Below are 17,111 nucleotides of genomic sequence, written 5' to 3'. Positions count from 1 at the left end.
TGCTGAGCTGTCCAAGGACCATCATTAGATAAACATGGGTCTTACTTTCTTCGTAACTCACTCTCCCCACATTCTCTCAAATCGTCCACATCAATCAACTCAAAACTCCCTTAAGGACAGTTGGCTGATCTCATAATATTCACAAATCCAACGTGTGTTCAGGCATCTGATCATTTCTGCACAGAAGCTATGACTCAGTCCCACAATCTGGTTAAGAGTGAATTGTTGATCTCAATCAATCTCAAGGGATGAAGGTACGTCTTCCCTCACCATCTCATTTCAACACATACCGGAGTGGTAGTGTGCCTAACTCTAAGCCAGGAGGCCTGGTCTTCAACTCCAGTCCTCTGTAGGAAAGTGTGTATTAACATCCCTGAATAGGCCGATTACAGAATCTCTCTCACTCCAGCTTCGAAATAATTCATATATAGCCTCACCAACATCCGGGAATTGGAACAGTTTGTTTACCTTTATCAAGTCTTGGATATTGCTGGGGGGCGGGGGGGGAATAACATGTTGTTGAACCTGTCTACTTTGCACTTTGCATTCATCAGGACAATTGGCAAGAAGTTCACTCTAAAAACAGGTAATATCAATTTTTCCAACCGAGAAGCGTGCAAGTGGGAATCCATGGCAACATCTCTCCCAATCAGAGTCCACTTGTCAACTAAACCAATCAGCACTTGTTTCTCATGCAGGAGAGAATGTTGTTTCCTTTTCCAATTGGGAGTCAATGGTATGTCACTGCGTTGTCATAATCTAGAGCACAGGCCAATATTCTGGGCTCAAGTCCCATCAGAGCCAACGGTGAATTGTCAATTCCACAGGAAAGAGATATATAAGTGCACTCTGGGGCCAGTGACCATAATTCTATTCGTTTTAAAATAGTGCTGGAAAAGGATAGACCTGATCTAAAAGCTGAAGTTCTAAATTGGAGAAAGGCCAATTTTGATGGTATTAGGCAAGAACTTTCAAAAGTTGATTGGAAGCAGATGTTTGCAGGTAAAAGGACGGCTGCAAAGTGGGAAGCCTTCAGAAATGAGATAACAAGAATCCAGAGAAAGTATATTCCTGTCAGGGTGAAAGGGAAGGCTAGTCGGTACAGGGAATGCTGGATGACTAAAGAAATTGAGGGTTTGGTTCAGAAAAAGAAGGAAGCATATGTCAGGTACAGACAGGATAGATCAAGTGAATCCTTAGAAGAGTATAAAGGAAGTAGGAGTATACTTAAGCAGGAGGGCAAAAAGGGGACAGGAGATAGTTTTGGCAAATAGAATTAAGGAGAATCCAAAGAGTTTTCCAAATATATTAAGGACAAAAGGGAAACTAGGGAGAGAATAGGGCCCCTCAAAGATCAGCAAGGCAGCCTTTGTGTGGAGCCACAGAAAATGGGGGAGATACTAAACGAGTGTTTTGCATCAGTATTTACTGTGGAAAAGAAAATGGAAGATATAGACTGTATGGAAATAAATGGTGACATCTTGCAAAATGTCCAGATTACAGAGGAGGAAGTGCTGGATGACTTGAAACGGTTAAAGGTGGATAAATCCCCAGGACCTGATCAGGTGTACCCGAGAACACTGTGGGAAGCTAGAGAAGTGATTGCTGGGCCTCTTGCTGAGATATTTGTATCATCGATAATCACACAGGGGAGGTGCCGGAAGAGCAGAGGTTGGCAAACGTGCTGCCACTGTTTAAGAAGGACGGTAAAGACAAGCCAGGGAACTATAGACCAGTGAGCCTGACCTCGGTGGTGGGCAAGTTGTTGGAGGGAATCCTGAGGGACAGGATGTACATGTATTTGGAAAGGCAAGGACTGATTAGGGATAGTCAACATGGCTTTGTGTGTGGGAAATCATGTCTCATAAACTTGATTGAGTTTTTTGAAGAAGTAACAAAGAAGATTGATGAGGACAGAGCAGTAGATGTGATCTATATGGACTTCAGTAAGGCGTTTGACAAGGTTCCCCATGGGAGACTGATTAGCAAGGTTAGACCTCATGGAATACAGGGAGAACTAGCCATTTGGATACAGAACTGGCTCAAAGGTAGAAGACAGAGGGTGGTGGTGGAGGGTTGTTTTTCAGACTGGAGGCCTGTGACCAGTGGAGTGCCACAAGGATCGGTGCTGGGTCCTCTACTTTTTGTCATTTACATAAATGATTTGGATGCGAGTATGAGAGGTACAGTTAGTAAGTTTGCAGATGACACCAAAATTGGAGGTGTAGTGGACAGCAAAGAGGGTTACCTCAGATTACAACAGGATCTGGACCAGATGGGCCAATGGGCTGAGAAGTGGCAGATGGAGTTTAATTCGGATAAATGCAAGGTACTGCATTTAGGGAAAGCAAATCTTAGCAAAACTTATACACTTAATGGTAAGGTCCGAGGGAGTTTTGCTGAACAAAGAGATCTCGGAGTGGCAGGTTCATATCTCCTTGAAAGTGGAGTCGCAGGTAGATAGGATAGTGAAGGCAGCATTTAGTATGCTTTCGTTTATTGGTCAGAGTACTGGATACAGGGGTTGGGAGGTCATGTTGCGGCTGTACAGGACATTGGTTCGGCTACTGTTGGAATATTGCGTGCAATTTTGGTCTCCTTCCTATCGGAAAGATGTTGTGAAACTTGAAAGGGTTCAGAAAAGATTTACAAGGATGTTGCCGGGATTGGAGGATTTGAGCTATAAGGAGAGGCTGAACAGGCTGGGGCTATTTCCCTGGAGCGTCTGAGGCTGAGGGGTGACTTTATAGAGGTTTACAAAATTATGAGGGGCATGGATAGGATAAATAGATAAAGTCTTTTCCCTGGGGTGGGGAGTCCAGAACTAGAGGGCATAGGTTCAGGGTGAGAGGGGAAAGATATAAAAGAGACCTAAGGTGCAACTTTTTCACACAGAGGGTGGTACGTGTATGGAATGAGCTGCCAGAGGAAGTGGTGGAGGCTGGTACAATTGCAACATTTAAGAGGCATTTGGATAGGTATATGAATAGGAAGGGTTTGGAGGGATATGGGCCGGGTGCTGGCAGGTGGGACTAGATTGGGTTGGGATATCTGGTCGGCATGGACGGGTTGGACCGAAGGATCTGCTTCCATGCTGTACATCTCTATGACTCTATGAGTCTAAGTGAAAGCCAATCTCATATTATCCACTCGCCACTGTCGATCGTTGCAAAAATCTCATCTGGTTCACAAATGTCTGTTCCTCAAGGGAATTCTGCCGTCCTTACCCAGTCGACACGTGACTCCAGACCCACAGAATGTGGGTGACTCCTAACTGCCCCAACTCAGCTCAAGGCTAATGACAATGACAACCAATGATAGGCCCGTCAACGACACCCATAATCCACAGAACTACATATCAGTTCTTCTCAAGTGTCTGGATGGAAAGCTTTGACAATTTCTTTTTAAAAGCAGCAGGTTCTGTGCCACCAACACCTTCAGATCTCTTACAATCGATAGGGTCAGCTCTGCCTGCTTTTCCTTTATTTAAATTCCTTCATGGCTATTTTTTTTTTCTGACTTGAATCTCTTTACCTTCAGTGAAGAGATTGAGAGAGTATGAACCGTTGTGGGGGAGTACGTGGATAGAATGTCCAAGTATTTAAGGAAGATTGTAATGTTGAACTTTTAACTTTATTTCTTCACTTTTCTTCTGTGTACCTAAGACTTTGTGCCAAGGTACCTTTGTACCCAAGGTGGTGCTGGGAGTGGGGACATTTTACACTTGTCACTGTATCCCCGTACTACAGTACATGTGACAACCAAACCTAATTTCAATATCAGAAAAGGAATCATTCCTTTCCAGCAGGACTTGAACTTCCAGACAAAAACACAGAAGGGAGATATTCCAAATCGGATTTATAATGCACTGATTCTCAGTCCCACCTCCCCTCACGCTGTGTGTGTGTGATCGGGCACTATGCCAGTCAGCAAAGTGAGGGGGTTGCCAAATGGTACCAGGGCACATTTGCAATGAGGGACCCACCCCCACCCTCCCTGCAGGCTCCAGGTTTGAACACTCTCCTTTGTTCCACATCAGACGGGAAACAGCCAGCAGCAAGTCGGAAAACAACACCAAGTCACAACGAGCTCCTTTGCGAAAGAAAGATCCCGTGTAACTTTCGGTTTATTTTGGCAGGGTCAGGCATCTTGAGAACTGGTTCCATTCCAAACAGCTCTTAACACCCAATCAGCTCAAACCCTTAGATCCGGGATTCAGTTTCCAATGTTTACGATTGGAAACACTTGCCTGGGAGGTTTGCAATGCTTCACTGGCCCAGTCCGGAACTCAGTTGGTGCCTACACTTCAATGAACTACTGCGTGGGTTCTGCACTGTTGGAGGTAGCACCTTTTCAAAGGAGATTAAGTCAGACAGCAGGGAAACAGACCCTTCGGCCCAACCAGTCCATGCTGACCATAAACTAAACTAGTCCCACCTGCCTGGTCCTGGCCCATATCCCTCCAAACCTTTCCTATTCATGTACTTATCCAAATGTGATAAATGTCTTCAAGACAGAGATTGATAGATTCTTGTTGTCTCGGGGAATTAAGGGCTACGGGGAGAATGCGGGTAAGTGGAGTTGAAGTGCCCAGCAGCCATGATCGAATGGCGGAGTGGACTCGATGGGCCGAATGGCCTTACTTCCACTCCTGTGTCTTATGGTCTTATAACTCTACCCTCATCCACCACACCGTCAGGGAGTTCATTCCACACACTAGCCATGTTATGTTAAAAAAAATTTGCCCATGCCCTTTTTAAATTTTTCTCCTCTTGCCTTAAAAACGAACACCCCCAAGTCTTGAAACCCCCCACCCTTGCTACTCCCCTTATCCTGATTTTATAAACTTCAATAAGGTCACCCCTCAGCCTCCTGCGCTCTAGTGAAAAAAAGTCCCAGTCTATCCAGTTAAACATCACGCAATAGCAGGTTTATTTGGAAACACTAACTTTCAGAGTGCTGCCTCTATCAGGTGGAGCACCTGATGAAGGAGCAGTGCGCTGAAAGCTTGTGCTTCCAATTAAACCTGTTGGACTATAACCTGGTGTTGTGAGATTTTTAACTTTGTACATCCCAGTCCAACACGGATATCTCCAAACCAGTCTATCCAGTCTCTCTTTACACCTCAAAACCCTCCCTTCCTGGTAACATCCTGGTAAATCTCTTCTGAACCCTCTCCAGTTTAATAATATCCTTCCTATAACAGGGTGACCAGAAGTGGACACAGTACTCCAGAAGAGAGCTCACCAATATCCTGTACAACCTCAATATATGATGTCTCAACTCCCAAACCCCCATCCTAGGGGAAAGACCCCTGCCATCTGTACCCATCATGATTTGACAAACCTCTAAAAAGTCATCCCTCTCCCTCCAATGCACCAATGAAAAAAAACACCCAGCCTCTCCTTATAACTCAAGCCTTGCATTCCCAGCAACTTCCTGGTAAATCGTTTCTGAACCCTCTGCAGTTTAATAACGTCCTTTCCATAACAGAGACCAGAACTGGACATATTAACATCCAACATGATATCCCAGCTAAGGCCATGTGTGTTTGTTCTAATGGCAGGGGGAACATTCCATGGCACTGTTCTACCAGCATTACAGGAGGTCACCCAATGACCCACAGGCAGCGTTCAATCACTGGTCCAGATTAAGAATGGGGCCTTGCTAAACTGTGCATGCAATCAGGCTGCTTTGTCCAAGTGTCTGCGCTGGGGAACAAGCCATTCACTGGGCACAAGAAGGGTGCAGTGTAAAAACCAGACCCGCTGCTGCACAGTGCAAACAGGAGCAAGCGTTTAGGGACTCTGCCAGGTTTTTTTACAAGCTGACAAACGTGCCCAGTGCTTACCTGCGGACACATGAGCGAGTGCTTTAATCAAGTCACAACACACTCATAACCCTTGGTGTGATGCAACCCACATATATAAAAAAGAATCTGCTTTCTGAAACTAAAACAGAAACTGTTGGAGCGAATTGCTGCGGATGGTGGTATCTGGACTGAGACCCGAAACAAAAAATACTGGAGATCAGAGCGGGTCAGGCAGCATCCGCTGAGAGAGCACAATTTGGAAAAACTCAGCAGATCTGGCTGCACCTGTGGGGAAGAAATCAGAGTTAATGTTTCAGATCCTTCCTCAGAACTGATGGTAGCCGGGAAAAGGCTGTTTTTTTTTTGCAGAAGATTGGGATGGGGGTGGGGTAAGGAGCAAACAATAGGCAGTGACAGAGCCAAACAAGAGAGAGAAACACAGTTGGACAGACAACAGAGTGGATAAGGGTCAGGTTTGGGAGAGGTGAATAGGAAGGGTCACTGGACGCGAAACATCAACTCTGTCCCTCACACCTGCTGAGCTTTTCCAGCAATTCCTGAAGACGTTCCTGACTTCCAGCATCAGCGGCTCTTTCGGTTTGAATTTACTTTCTGCCTGACTGTCATTCTACCCGCTCAGGGTCAGGGTCAGCCACAGGTCAACTTCAAAACCCAAACAGGGTGCAACCTCTGCCCGCTCTGAGCCAGCCTGGGTGGTACTGAAGGAGCCTGACACTGCCAGGGGGCGGGGAGGTCACCTAACAAAAAGGTGACACCTAACTCAAGCACCCACAGATTTCCTACTTCCACCCCACCCACCTTGTTATGATGCAGCTGTCTAGTCACAGGTCTACAGCTTGGAAAGAGGCCATTTGGCCCAACTTGTCCATGCCGACCAGTTTTCACAATTATACCAATCCCGTTTGCCTGCGTTTGGCCCACGTCCCTCCATACCTATCCCATCCACGTACCTGCCCACACCTTTCTTACCTGATAAAATTGTACCCCCCTCCAGCACTACCTCTGGTAGCCCATTCTAATCACTTTCCACCCTCAGAGAAAACAAATGGCCTCTCTGGACCCTTTTGTATCTATCCCCTCAGTTTTAGAAGCCCCCCCCCCATAATGGGGGGGGGGGGGGGGAAGCAGATGGATATATCTACCCTTATCTATGCCTCATGAGTTTATAAACCTCTATATGCTCTATGTCTCCTCCACTCAAGGGAATAAAGTCCCAGCCTCTCCATATAATTCAAACTTACAAGCCCAGGTAGCAAATTGTACATCTTTCCTGCACTCGTTCTGGTTTAATAACATCCTTTCTATCGCAGGATAACCAGAACAGCACGCAGTACTCCAAAAGTGGCCTCACCAACGTCATGTACAGTTGTAAAAAGACATCCCAACTCCTGTACTCAATGATCTAACTGTCGTCAGCAAGCAAAACATGAAAAGAAAATGCACTTTCTTTAAAAGAATTGCACGGACTTTCTTTTCCCCCCCCTCACACCATTGCATCAATTTTTCCCTTTGAACCTTTTAATTAACCGATTCGAAAATATTGGTGGGGATGGCAAGGAGGAAGTCACCTATGAAAATAATCAATGCCCAGACACTTCGGGAGAGCTGGCAAGCCCAGCCCTGGTTGCTCACCAGGAATGCCATCTGCCAATTAGGCTCATGGAACAAAAAAAAAGGGGAGAGAGAGAGAGAAAAAAGGGAGAGAGAGAGAAAAAAAAAAGAGAGAGAGGGGAGAGAAAAAAAAGTGAGAGGGGAGAGAAAACAGAGGGGAGAGGGCAAGAAAAAAAAGGAGAGAAAAAAAGAGAAAAGAGAAAAAGAAAAGCTGCAAACGTATGGAGCCATGTTTACTTTCGACTTCAAACCACACTGAACATTTTCTTTGATTGAGAAGCAGACCCACCTAAATTAAACCCAGCAGCTCGAAACGACCTGATAACAAACAGGGCGAGTCAGTCAGTCACTTGACAAAACCCTGAGGGGTGGTGCCATGTCAAAAGATTTCACAGCTCCAGAACAATGGACACATTTGGTGACATTTCACCCAGTGGGGGCATCCTGAGGTTGTGACAGGTGCTACATAAATGCAAATCTTTCATCCACTCCTCCCCATCTTGCGACACTGCAATTATTGTTGAAAAATGGTTGGATTCATCTGGGTGACTTTGCACAATTGATTTTGAGGTGGGGGGGGAAAATCAGTCATGCAACACTCGCTTAATTCAGTGTGCCACATCATTATGGATCCCCATGGCTTGTTTTATTGCTGATTCCAGCAGAACAGTTCCTGGCTGTGCTCCTGCAGTCCCGAGCTAAACATAAAACAACCCCCACTTCCTGACCTTCAAATAACTTGTCCCACAACTTAGAAAGGTTGGAGGCTGAAATTATAATTATTAACTATTGTTTTCCCTTCAAATGAAGATTTGGCAACACCTCTTAAAGCTGCAATGCTCAGGAGTTCAGAATTAAAAGTCCCATTAAATTTTTGATCTGGTAGATAAAAATTTGAACCTTGACCTGAATCTATTCCAGGTGAATTGTCCTTTTGAGAATCTTTACAGTTCAGACTGAGAACAAATAGAATTTGGAAGAAAAGTGACAACTAAGAGTTGGATAAATTGAAAGGGAGAGAAATATTGCCAGAGCATCAGATGGATAGATACGTCACTTCCCCAAACCAACATCCAACATATCCCTAACCCATTTGGATAAGTCCATGAATAGCAAAGGTTTGGTGGGATATGGGTCAGGAGCAGGCAGATGGGAATAGTTTAGTTTGGGACTATGGTCGGCATGGACCAAAGGGTCTGTTTCCATGCTCTAGGACTCTACGCTGAGAGAGTCAGGATTTGCGTTCATACAGCAACTCAGACAACTACAAAACGTCACAAAGTGCCTTGCAGTTAACTTAAGTCCTACCTAACACAAGAAACACGGTTAGAGCTCCTGTGGCCAGCAAGTAGCAGCCCTACCTCTAAACCAGGAGGCCAAAGTTCAAGTCTTGCCTGCTCCAGAGGTGGGCAATGGAATCCCTGAGCAGGTGAATTAGAAAGTAACTGGAGTAAATCCCGTTTACCCAGAGCAGGTTCTGATGACCACCGGAGTTTGAGATATAAAAATAGACTGGAAAGTCTGGGACCTTTTTCACTGGAGCGCAGAAGGCTGAGGGAACAACCTTAGGTTTCGAAAATCAGGAAGGGCACAGATGAGGAGAATAGCAAGGATGTTTTCCCCGAGGGTTGGGGAGTTCCAAACAAAAGGGGCATATGTTCAAGGCAAGGGAAGAAAGCTGTGAAAAACAACACAAGGGGCAATTTTTTTTTTTACACACGAATGAAATGAACTTCCAGAGGAAGTGGCGGATGTGAGTAGTTACAACCTTGAAAAGATATTTGGTTAAGTTCATGAACAGGGAAAGGTTTAGAGGGATATGGGCCAGGAGTAGGCAGGCGAGACTAGTCTAGTTTGGGACTATGGTCGGCATGGACTGGTTGGACTGAAGGGTCTGTTTCTGTGTTGTATGACTCTATGACTGTGACCAGATAAATCAGTTTAAGTGTTGGCCGAGGGATTGGTTACAGAGTCATAGAGACGTACAGCATAGAAACAGACCCTTCGGTCCAACTTGTCCATGCAGACCAGATATCCCAACCCAATCTAGTCCCATTTGCCAGCACACGGCCCATATCCCTCCAAACCCTTCCTATTCATATACCCATCCAAATGCCTCTTAAATCTTGCAATTGTACCAGCCTCCACCACTTCCTCTGGCAGCTCATTCCATACACACACCACCCTCTGCGTAAAAACGTTGCCCCTTAGGTCTCTTTTATATCTTTCCCCTCTCACCCTAAACCTATGCCCACTAGTTCTGGACTCCCCCCACCTCAGGGAAAAGACTTTGCCTATTTATCCTATCCATGCCCCTCATGATTTTATAAACCTCTGTAAGGTCACCCCTCAGCCTCAGACGCTCCAGGGAAAACAGCCCCAGCCTGTTCAACCTCTTCCTCTAGCTCAAACCCTCCAACCCTGGCAACATCTTCAAAGCAGTGATGGACACTGTGTTATGAACAGAGGAGTTTTCATGCATCTCATCTGAAAGTAGCCACCATGCACTGGTGGGGGGATGGGGGGGCGGGTGGTGGTGGTGGTGGGGGAGCTGGACAGCAGAAGGCTCACTCGACAGAGCTCATGCAGCCAAGTGTTCCTGTGCAGGGATAAGGGAGGGCTGCACTGACAGAGGTATCAGCCTTCAGATCAGAGACGATTCAACCCAAACAACTTCTCCCCACTCCTTCCAACCCTCCGCCAGATGGAAAAGCTCCTATGGCACACGGTCAAACAGCAGGGGGCATTACCCCAGGCGCTCCATCACCATTCCCAAGGCCAGATTACCTACTGGGTAGCACCCTCACAAAAGAAGTGACGTGATACTTAAATTCATTTCTGTGCTTGTGGGATTGCAAGGAATTATTTTGTGGATGGGAAGGACCTCAGGACATTGAAAAGGTCACGAAAGGCACTTTGGCAATGCAAGGTCCTCTCCAGGTTCGCCTCTCTTCTGTAATGTGGAACTTTTAACTTGATTTTTTATTCACTACTTTACAATAACAAGAACTGCAACTTTCAACTTTTCACTGACAGAGGAACCTCGATTATCCAAAGAACACAGGCAAGCTGTATTTCATTCAGTAATTCCAGATAATCGAATGCCGGATAACGTAGTTTAGCCAAGCATCGGGACCTTGCAATCTTGCCGGATAATCTGATATTCGGATAATCAAGGTTCCTCGGTATTTCTTTAATTTTTCTACATGTTACTTAAGATTTTGTACCCGGGTCCTTCGTACCGTGTACAGTGACATTGTAAGCTTGTCACTGTACTCCCGTATCCCTGTACTTGAGCACTCACGACAATAAACTCTAATTCCGCTGATTCAGGATTCTCCAACCCGGTTGCGTTTGATCAGGCTCCTAGTGTCTATGCTACAGTGACAGGTGTTAGGGACATGCACAGGTTAGAGATCAGGATTCCCAAACAAGAAGCACCCGCTACTGGTGGGTCTGGTACCATCGGTGCAGACGTCTTTAGCTGAACGATGGTGTGAAACAAATTGCCTTCTACACAAGCTAAAACAAGACAAAAATTGCTTCAATTCTATTACACACAACACAGCTGGTCTCTCAAATTCCACACTTCATCATTATGTACTTGAAAACAAGTTAACTGCACATTCGAGTTACTCATCTGCACAAACCAGAAACTCGCCAAGATTTAGTTGAACATCTTTTTCGACATGTTCTGACCGTTTTCCCAGTCCAGGTGGCTCGACTTGTTATCAGACATGCTCACCAACAATCACCTCCACACCACAGCCTCGAGACCGACCCATTGTGGCTACACTCCCGAACCCACTGACCAGACACAGCTCCCCCCAACAGGCTCAAATCCACAGCCTTGGCTAAACAAAACAGAGAGCTGGCAATTATACATTCTCCAATGGACACCCACCCCACTCCACTGCGCCCTCACCAATGGTCTACCCTGCCCTGATCCACCCTGTCATCTCCAGTGGTCCAGCCTGGGGCCCCACCCTCTCCAATGGTCCACTCCCCCCACCCTCTCCATTGGTCCGCCCCATTTCCCCCCCCACCTTCTCCAATGGTCCGCCCTGACAAACCCCCCTCCCACCCCCCCGGGTCTCTCCAATGGTCTGCTCTGCCCTTCTCCGCTCTCTCCAATGGTCTGCTCTGCTCCTCCCCATCCTCTCCAATGGTTCACCCCATGTATCCCACTAGCATGCCCAAATTGGGATCTGTTCCCATGGACATCGAGCTTAGTCTCCATCAGGAACACAAACCAGTTGTACATCATTTCCAGGCCTCTGCAAATTCCACATTGTCCAATGAGACACAAAACACATCCCAGACACTAATATAAATAATGCACGTTGCCCCCGAGAGACAGAAGTGACATAAACAGAAAGCGTGACAGAACACCAGCGCTTCACCAGAGGCTCACTGATGGATGTTACCGAGCATTGTGTCAAAATGTCTGAGAGCAAACCTTCCAGCTCAGCGAGCAAACTTACAACCTGAAGAGAATTAACATCCAAAATCCCACCAGCCTCCCTGGGTCCACACACCGTTCCATGAACCTCAATCGTTCTGGATTACCACAGCCCAGTGACATTACCGCTGCCTCCCCATGTACCAATGGCTTTGACAGGACCATGGTGAATTCAGTGTGCCCAAATGCAACACGCAACTCTGACCTGAGGGAGGCGCAAGCTGGGCTCAAATCCACCCCGTTGAAGCTCACCATTTTGATGGGTTTCTTGCGGAGGTCAGGCTCAGTCACCACCGCCTCCTGGTCCTTCACCTGGAGTCCTTTCCGTGACAGAGCCTGTAGGACAGCCATGTTGTCCTGAGGTGGGCTGGCCTCATCATGCGGTATGATCTGGCCACAGACCCGGCAGTAGATGTCCGAGGAAAGCAGCAGACGGATGACCGGCGGTTTGATGTGCTCCTGGTCATATTGGTCTGTGTAAAACGGCTCCCTCAGCTCATCCGGAACATTCTCTGGAAAGAACGAGACAAACAAAAAAAAATAAATTAGATGTAAACCCCTCGATTTCCCATTCTCAGATCCTTTTTTCCAACAGTATGTTTCATTTAAAACTTGTGGCCTCTCTCTCCAACCACACCACAACCCCCCCAAAATAAGAACCCAATTGGTGGACTTGGATGCCTACTGAGGGAGGGGGGAGGGGTGCGCGCGAGTGTATGTCAGCTGAGGTAGAGAGGGGAGCACACTCCCCTCCGGAGTTACAACTTAATGGGATCAAGTCTCACCAGTGACTTGGTCGTATAAACTCAGCTAACAGACTCATCCAGGACCAAGCCAGTGCAGAGCACTGTCAGAGGTGTTCTCTTTCAAATTTGATTCGATTTATGATCGTCACAGGTAACCTAGGTATAGTGACAAGTTTTGTTTTGTGTGTAACACAGGCAGATCATACCATATAGAGCGAGGAATATAATGTTATGACTACAAAGGTGGGGCGTAAAAAGCAGGATCAACAATAGATTTGAAATTTGAGATACACATTCAGAAGTCTAACAATAAGCAGAGAAGAAGCTGGTCTTGGATCTATCGTTACGTGCGTTTAAACGTCTGTATTCTCTGTCTGACAGAAGAGGTTGGAGGCTTTCTGGTCAGCATGGACATGTTGGACCGAAGGGTCTGTTTCCATGCTGTATATCGCGGTGACTCGAATGACTAAGCGATTATAACCAGGGTGGGAGTAGTCTTTGATTATACTGTCTGAGGCAGCGGGAAATATAGATGGAGTCAATGGATGGAACATTGGCTCGGGTGATGGACTGGGCTGTGTTCACAATGTAACATCAAAATTAAAAACCCCCAAGTCTCATTTGCTTGCAGACATGGAATGAAATGAACTGAACTCTCAATCCCGATTTGAAGAGAAACAGGAAGGGGAGTTCGAAATGCTTCAATGGCCAGTTTGTCATCCTGTGCAGTCTCTTTAAGATCTGCTCACAGCTTCGTGGGTCTTAAAGGGACCAGTGAACATGCACAGCAAACCTCAAATTGTTAAATATCTCAAGCATACAAGAGGGAAAATTAGTCCTTGTCAACCTTGGTCGCTCAACCAGTAATGAGAGAGATTATCTCCTCACTATCTTACTAAACATAAGCAGGGAGCAGGAAATAGGCTACAGTCAGACCATAATCTGGTCTTCAGTTTCCAAAAGTGGGATCATGCTGTGCATAAACCATTTAACGACAGCAACAGCCAATGGGAAGCTCTCAGGAACATTGCGGGAAACAGGATAAGCGCTATAGAAATACATGTCCTTCCAAGTGCCAGGCTAGCGAGGAACGAATGCCAGAATGGTTGACCAACAGTCAAGGTGGTGTGAGATCAGATGTCAATCGCAGCAAAGATTAACCTGGCAAAGCATAAGGCATTGCTCGGTTTAAAAGGAGAGCACAAACAAGGGTGGGGGGTTGGGAGACAGGTGAAAGAGAAAGAGAGAGAGAGAGAGACACACACACACAGAGAGCGACACACACAGGGAGAGAGAGAGAGACACACAGACACAGAGGTGAGAGAGAGCGAGCGAGAGACACAAAGGGGGAAGAGAGAGAGACACAGACACACACACACAGACAGAGATCAGACTTAACGTGCTCACGGATCAGTAGGCCATGACTGAAAGGGAACACTTCCCTCAGATGATCATCGAACAGCATTAATAGAGGCATAAGAGAGCGCGTTGCAAAATCAAATTTAAAAATAAAACTCAGCAAGCTTTAACAATCTGCAATGCATTAGCTGAAAGGGTGATGGCAGAAACAGCTTCACAATTACTTTCTAGAAAGGAGTTTCGATTTAAAAAATGGAAGCACAATACGTACACAGCAACAGGGGGGAGAGGAAGAGGAGAATGGGGTGAATGACATACTCCTGCTGGGGTTAACACAGAGACAACGGACCGAATGGACTCCTCCTTTGCTACGCCATTCTACAGGACATGCCTGAGAGGCTCCAGTTAACAAGACTCAAGACTGACGCAGACAAGGAAAATCATTTCACTCAATGGGCAGCACCCTCACCCCCAAGGTTGCAGGTTCAAGTCCCACTCCAGGAACGTAAGCAGGTAACCCAGACTGACCCACCAGCGCAGTACTAAGGGAGTACAGCACTGCCAGAGATTCCAGCTCTCCGCATTGGGTCCCCACCATTCCACAACACCATGACACACCTAGACTCAAGCTCCCTTGTTACTCCCATTATAACCCTGACACTCTGCTTCATCAACATCCAAATGCTGCCCTGAATAAATTTAATGACCTGGCAGTTCATCAGGACAAATTCCACTGCTGGTACAATATCCCCATGTTACACAAGTCACAAAGTCTGGATTCTTATTGAGTCAGAGGTCTTGAAAGTTATTAACACTCACCATTTACACTGTGGTAACAGCACAGATCTGTATCTAGTCTGGGTTCTGGGCTTATTGATGTTACTACACTTTGGATACATACAACTGACTGACTAAACACACTCCATAACGCAGCGTGTAACTGAAGGAGAGTTGGCTACCTTCATACCTTGTGCAACTTCATCTAATTGCCTTAGTCATCTACCCCATGCCGAGAATGGGATCTACGCAGTAACACAGTGTGACCCAGCCGCCAGTGCTGAGGAACAGAATTCCACACACTAACCATCCACCTCAGAATTAAAAAAAAGTCTCCTCAATTCCATCTGAAAGTGTAGACTGCCTAACTTTAGAATGGTATTCCCAGATTGTAGTCTTTCCCATGAGGCGAGATCGCCCAAACTATTGTTGCTGTCAATTCCCCTCAGGATCTTGTCTTGATAGGATCGCGCTCTCAGTCCTTCTCAACTATGACAGATACAGACTGAGCATGCTCAGCCCTTGCCCAGCTACAGACTGAGCGTGCTCAGATATAGGCCCAGACCCATAGGAGAGGCGATGGCCGAGTGGCATGGTCACTAAATTATTAATCCAGAGACCAAGGTCATGTTCTAGGGACCCGGATGGAATTTCAGTTCAGTAAGAAAGTCTGGAATTAAGAGTCTAATGACAACCATGAATTCATTGCCAATTATCAGAAAACCCCATCTGTTCACTAGTGTCCTTTAAAGAAGGAAACTGCCATCCTTAAGTGGTCTACACGTGACTCCAGACCCACAGTAATGTGGTTGACTCTGACTGTCCTCTGGATAATTAGGGATAGGGAATACATGCTGGGCCTGGCCAGTGACACCCTCATCCGCTGAATGAATAGTTAAGAAAATAGTTAAGAAAATCGAAAAGACCAGGAATGACTCAAGTGAGCCTTCTCTCAACTGGTTCGAGTGTAACTGCATCCTTATCCAAAAAAGGGGGTAAAACAATGGATCAAAGCTGTATGTAGTACTCCAGAAAAACACAAGACCAAAAGATTTGAAACCCAAGTCCCTACTCTGCTCTCAAGTGGGCCCAGAAGTTCCAAAGAGAAATGTCCATCCAATCACCATCACTCCAAATAAACCTCACGACAAACAGATGCTGATCATAACACGCCATGGAATCCTGCCGTGTGCCAAACTGCTGTATGTTTCCTTCACTTCAACATTGACTACACCTCACATTTGGTGGCAAAGTATTTTGAGAACGGAGGTGGAGAGAGAAATTCAAGGTATTTCCCTCTCTTTGAGCTGGTTTGGCAAACCCTAATCTATCCAGATCCTCCAAACAGAGAGCAGACTGTTTTACAGCAGGGGGAGGGGGCAGGGGGCAGGTCAGCCTTCTGACTCAGTCATTGGGCTCTCTCTATCTCCCTGTCTCTCTCACACACACACACACACACACACACACACACACACACACACACAGAAGCAATCAGGCAGAATAGTGTAGCGTCCATGATGTGGAACACCCACCCCTGGGGGTGGGAGGTGGTGGTGGGAAGCAAAGGAGAAAGTTGCCTGGGGAAAGGCCAAAGTGGTGGAAGCTGTGAAATCAGTTAGCGTTCACAGCAGCTAGCTATCACTTCAGATCTCGGTGGGGCTGGGATTACCAGCAGCTGCGGCTGTGAAGATTTCCCTTGCTGATTCAACCCCTCGCCAGTGCCTACTGCCACAAGCCATTCCAGAATAAAAGAAACAAGCTGCTCCATTAGTGAGTTAACCCAGTCCTGTCAGACACTTGGACACAAGGCCAGCTGCAGTTATATGATCAGCTACCGATCTGACAGGCACTCCCTCCTCTTAAGACGTGCTACAACCGTCCCACCTAACTCCTTATGGAACGTCTGTCAACCTTCAGGGAAACCCAGAGCCCTAAAAACATTCAGCAATCCCAATTTTAAACTCTGACCAGTCGGGTTTCTGAGCTACCACAACATTAAACTTAAATGATCCAACAAGGTTTCTTGAGACAATTACCCACTGCCAATATGATGCGCATGCACCACAAAGACTGGGTTCCTGTTGAGACAGAGGTCTTGAAGTTTATTCACACCAATAACCACCTACAATTGGATACATAGGAGTTCAGGAAGAAAAGACAAGGAGCAGCAGTGATTCTCGACAATCATTCTCAATAAACATTGAATCAAATCAACAATATTATCCAGTGGGATCTTGCTATGCATAAATAAGCTGTATATATGTCTTGACCACCAGACAGGATGGTCAGAATAGAATCCCTACTGTGTGGAAGCAGGCCCTTC

The 17,111-nt window shown here is 46.3% G+C and overlaps 1 protein-coding gene across 7 annotated transcripts in view; it reads right to left on the bottom strand.

Annotated features, from left to right (window-relative positions):
* camsap3 (calmodulin regulated spectrin-associated protein family, member 3) overlaps positions 1–17,111 on the bottom strand; it is a 208,053-nt gene that overhangs the window by 135,061 nt on the left and 55,881 nt on the right. For all 7 annotated transcript variants that reach the window (XM_072564202.1, XM_072564203.1, XM_072564204.1 and 4 more), the window contains exon 2: positions 12,159–12,418. In XM_072564202.1, coding sequence (XP_072420303.1) covers positions 12,159–12,418 — 260 coding nt within the window. The remainder of the gene's footprint in view (positions 1–12,158; positions 12,419–17,111) is intronic.

Source organism: Chiloscyllium punctatum, chromosome 46 (genome assembly GCF_047496795.1).
Source record: "Chiloscyllium punctatum isolate Juve2018m chromosome 46, sChiPun1.3, whole genome shotgun sequence".
Classification (NCBI taxonomy): domain Eukaryota; kingdom Metazoa; phylum Chordata; class Chondrichthyes; order Orectolobiformes; family Hemiscylliidae; genus Chiloscyllium; species Chiloscyllium punctatum.
Note: the sequence above shows the minus strand (reverse complement) of the source record. Positions and strands in the feature narration are given on the sequence as shown.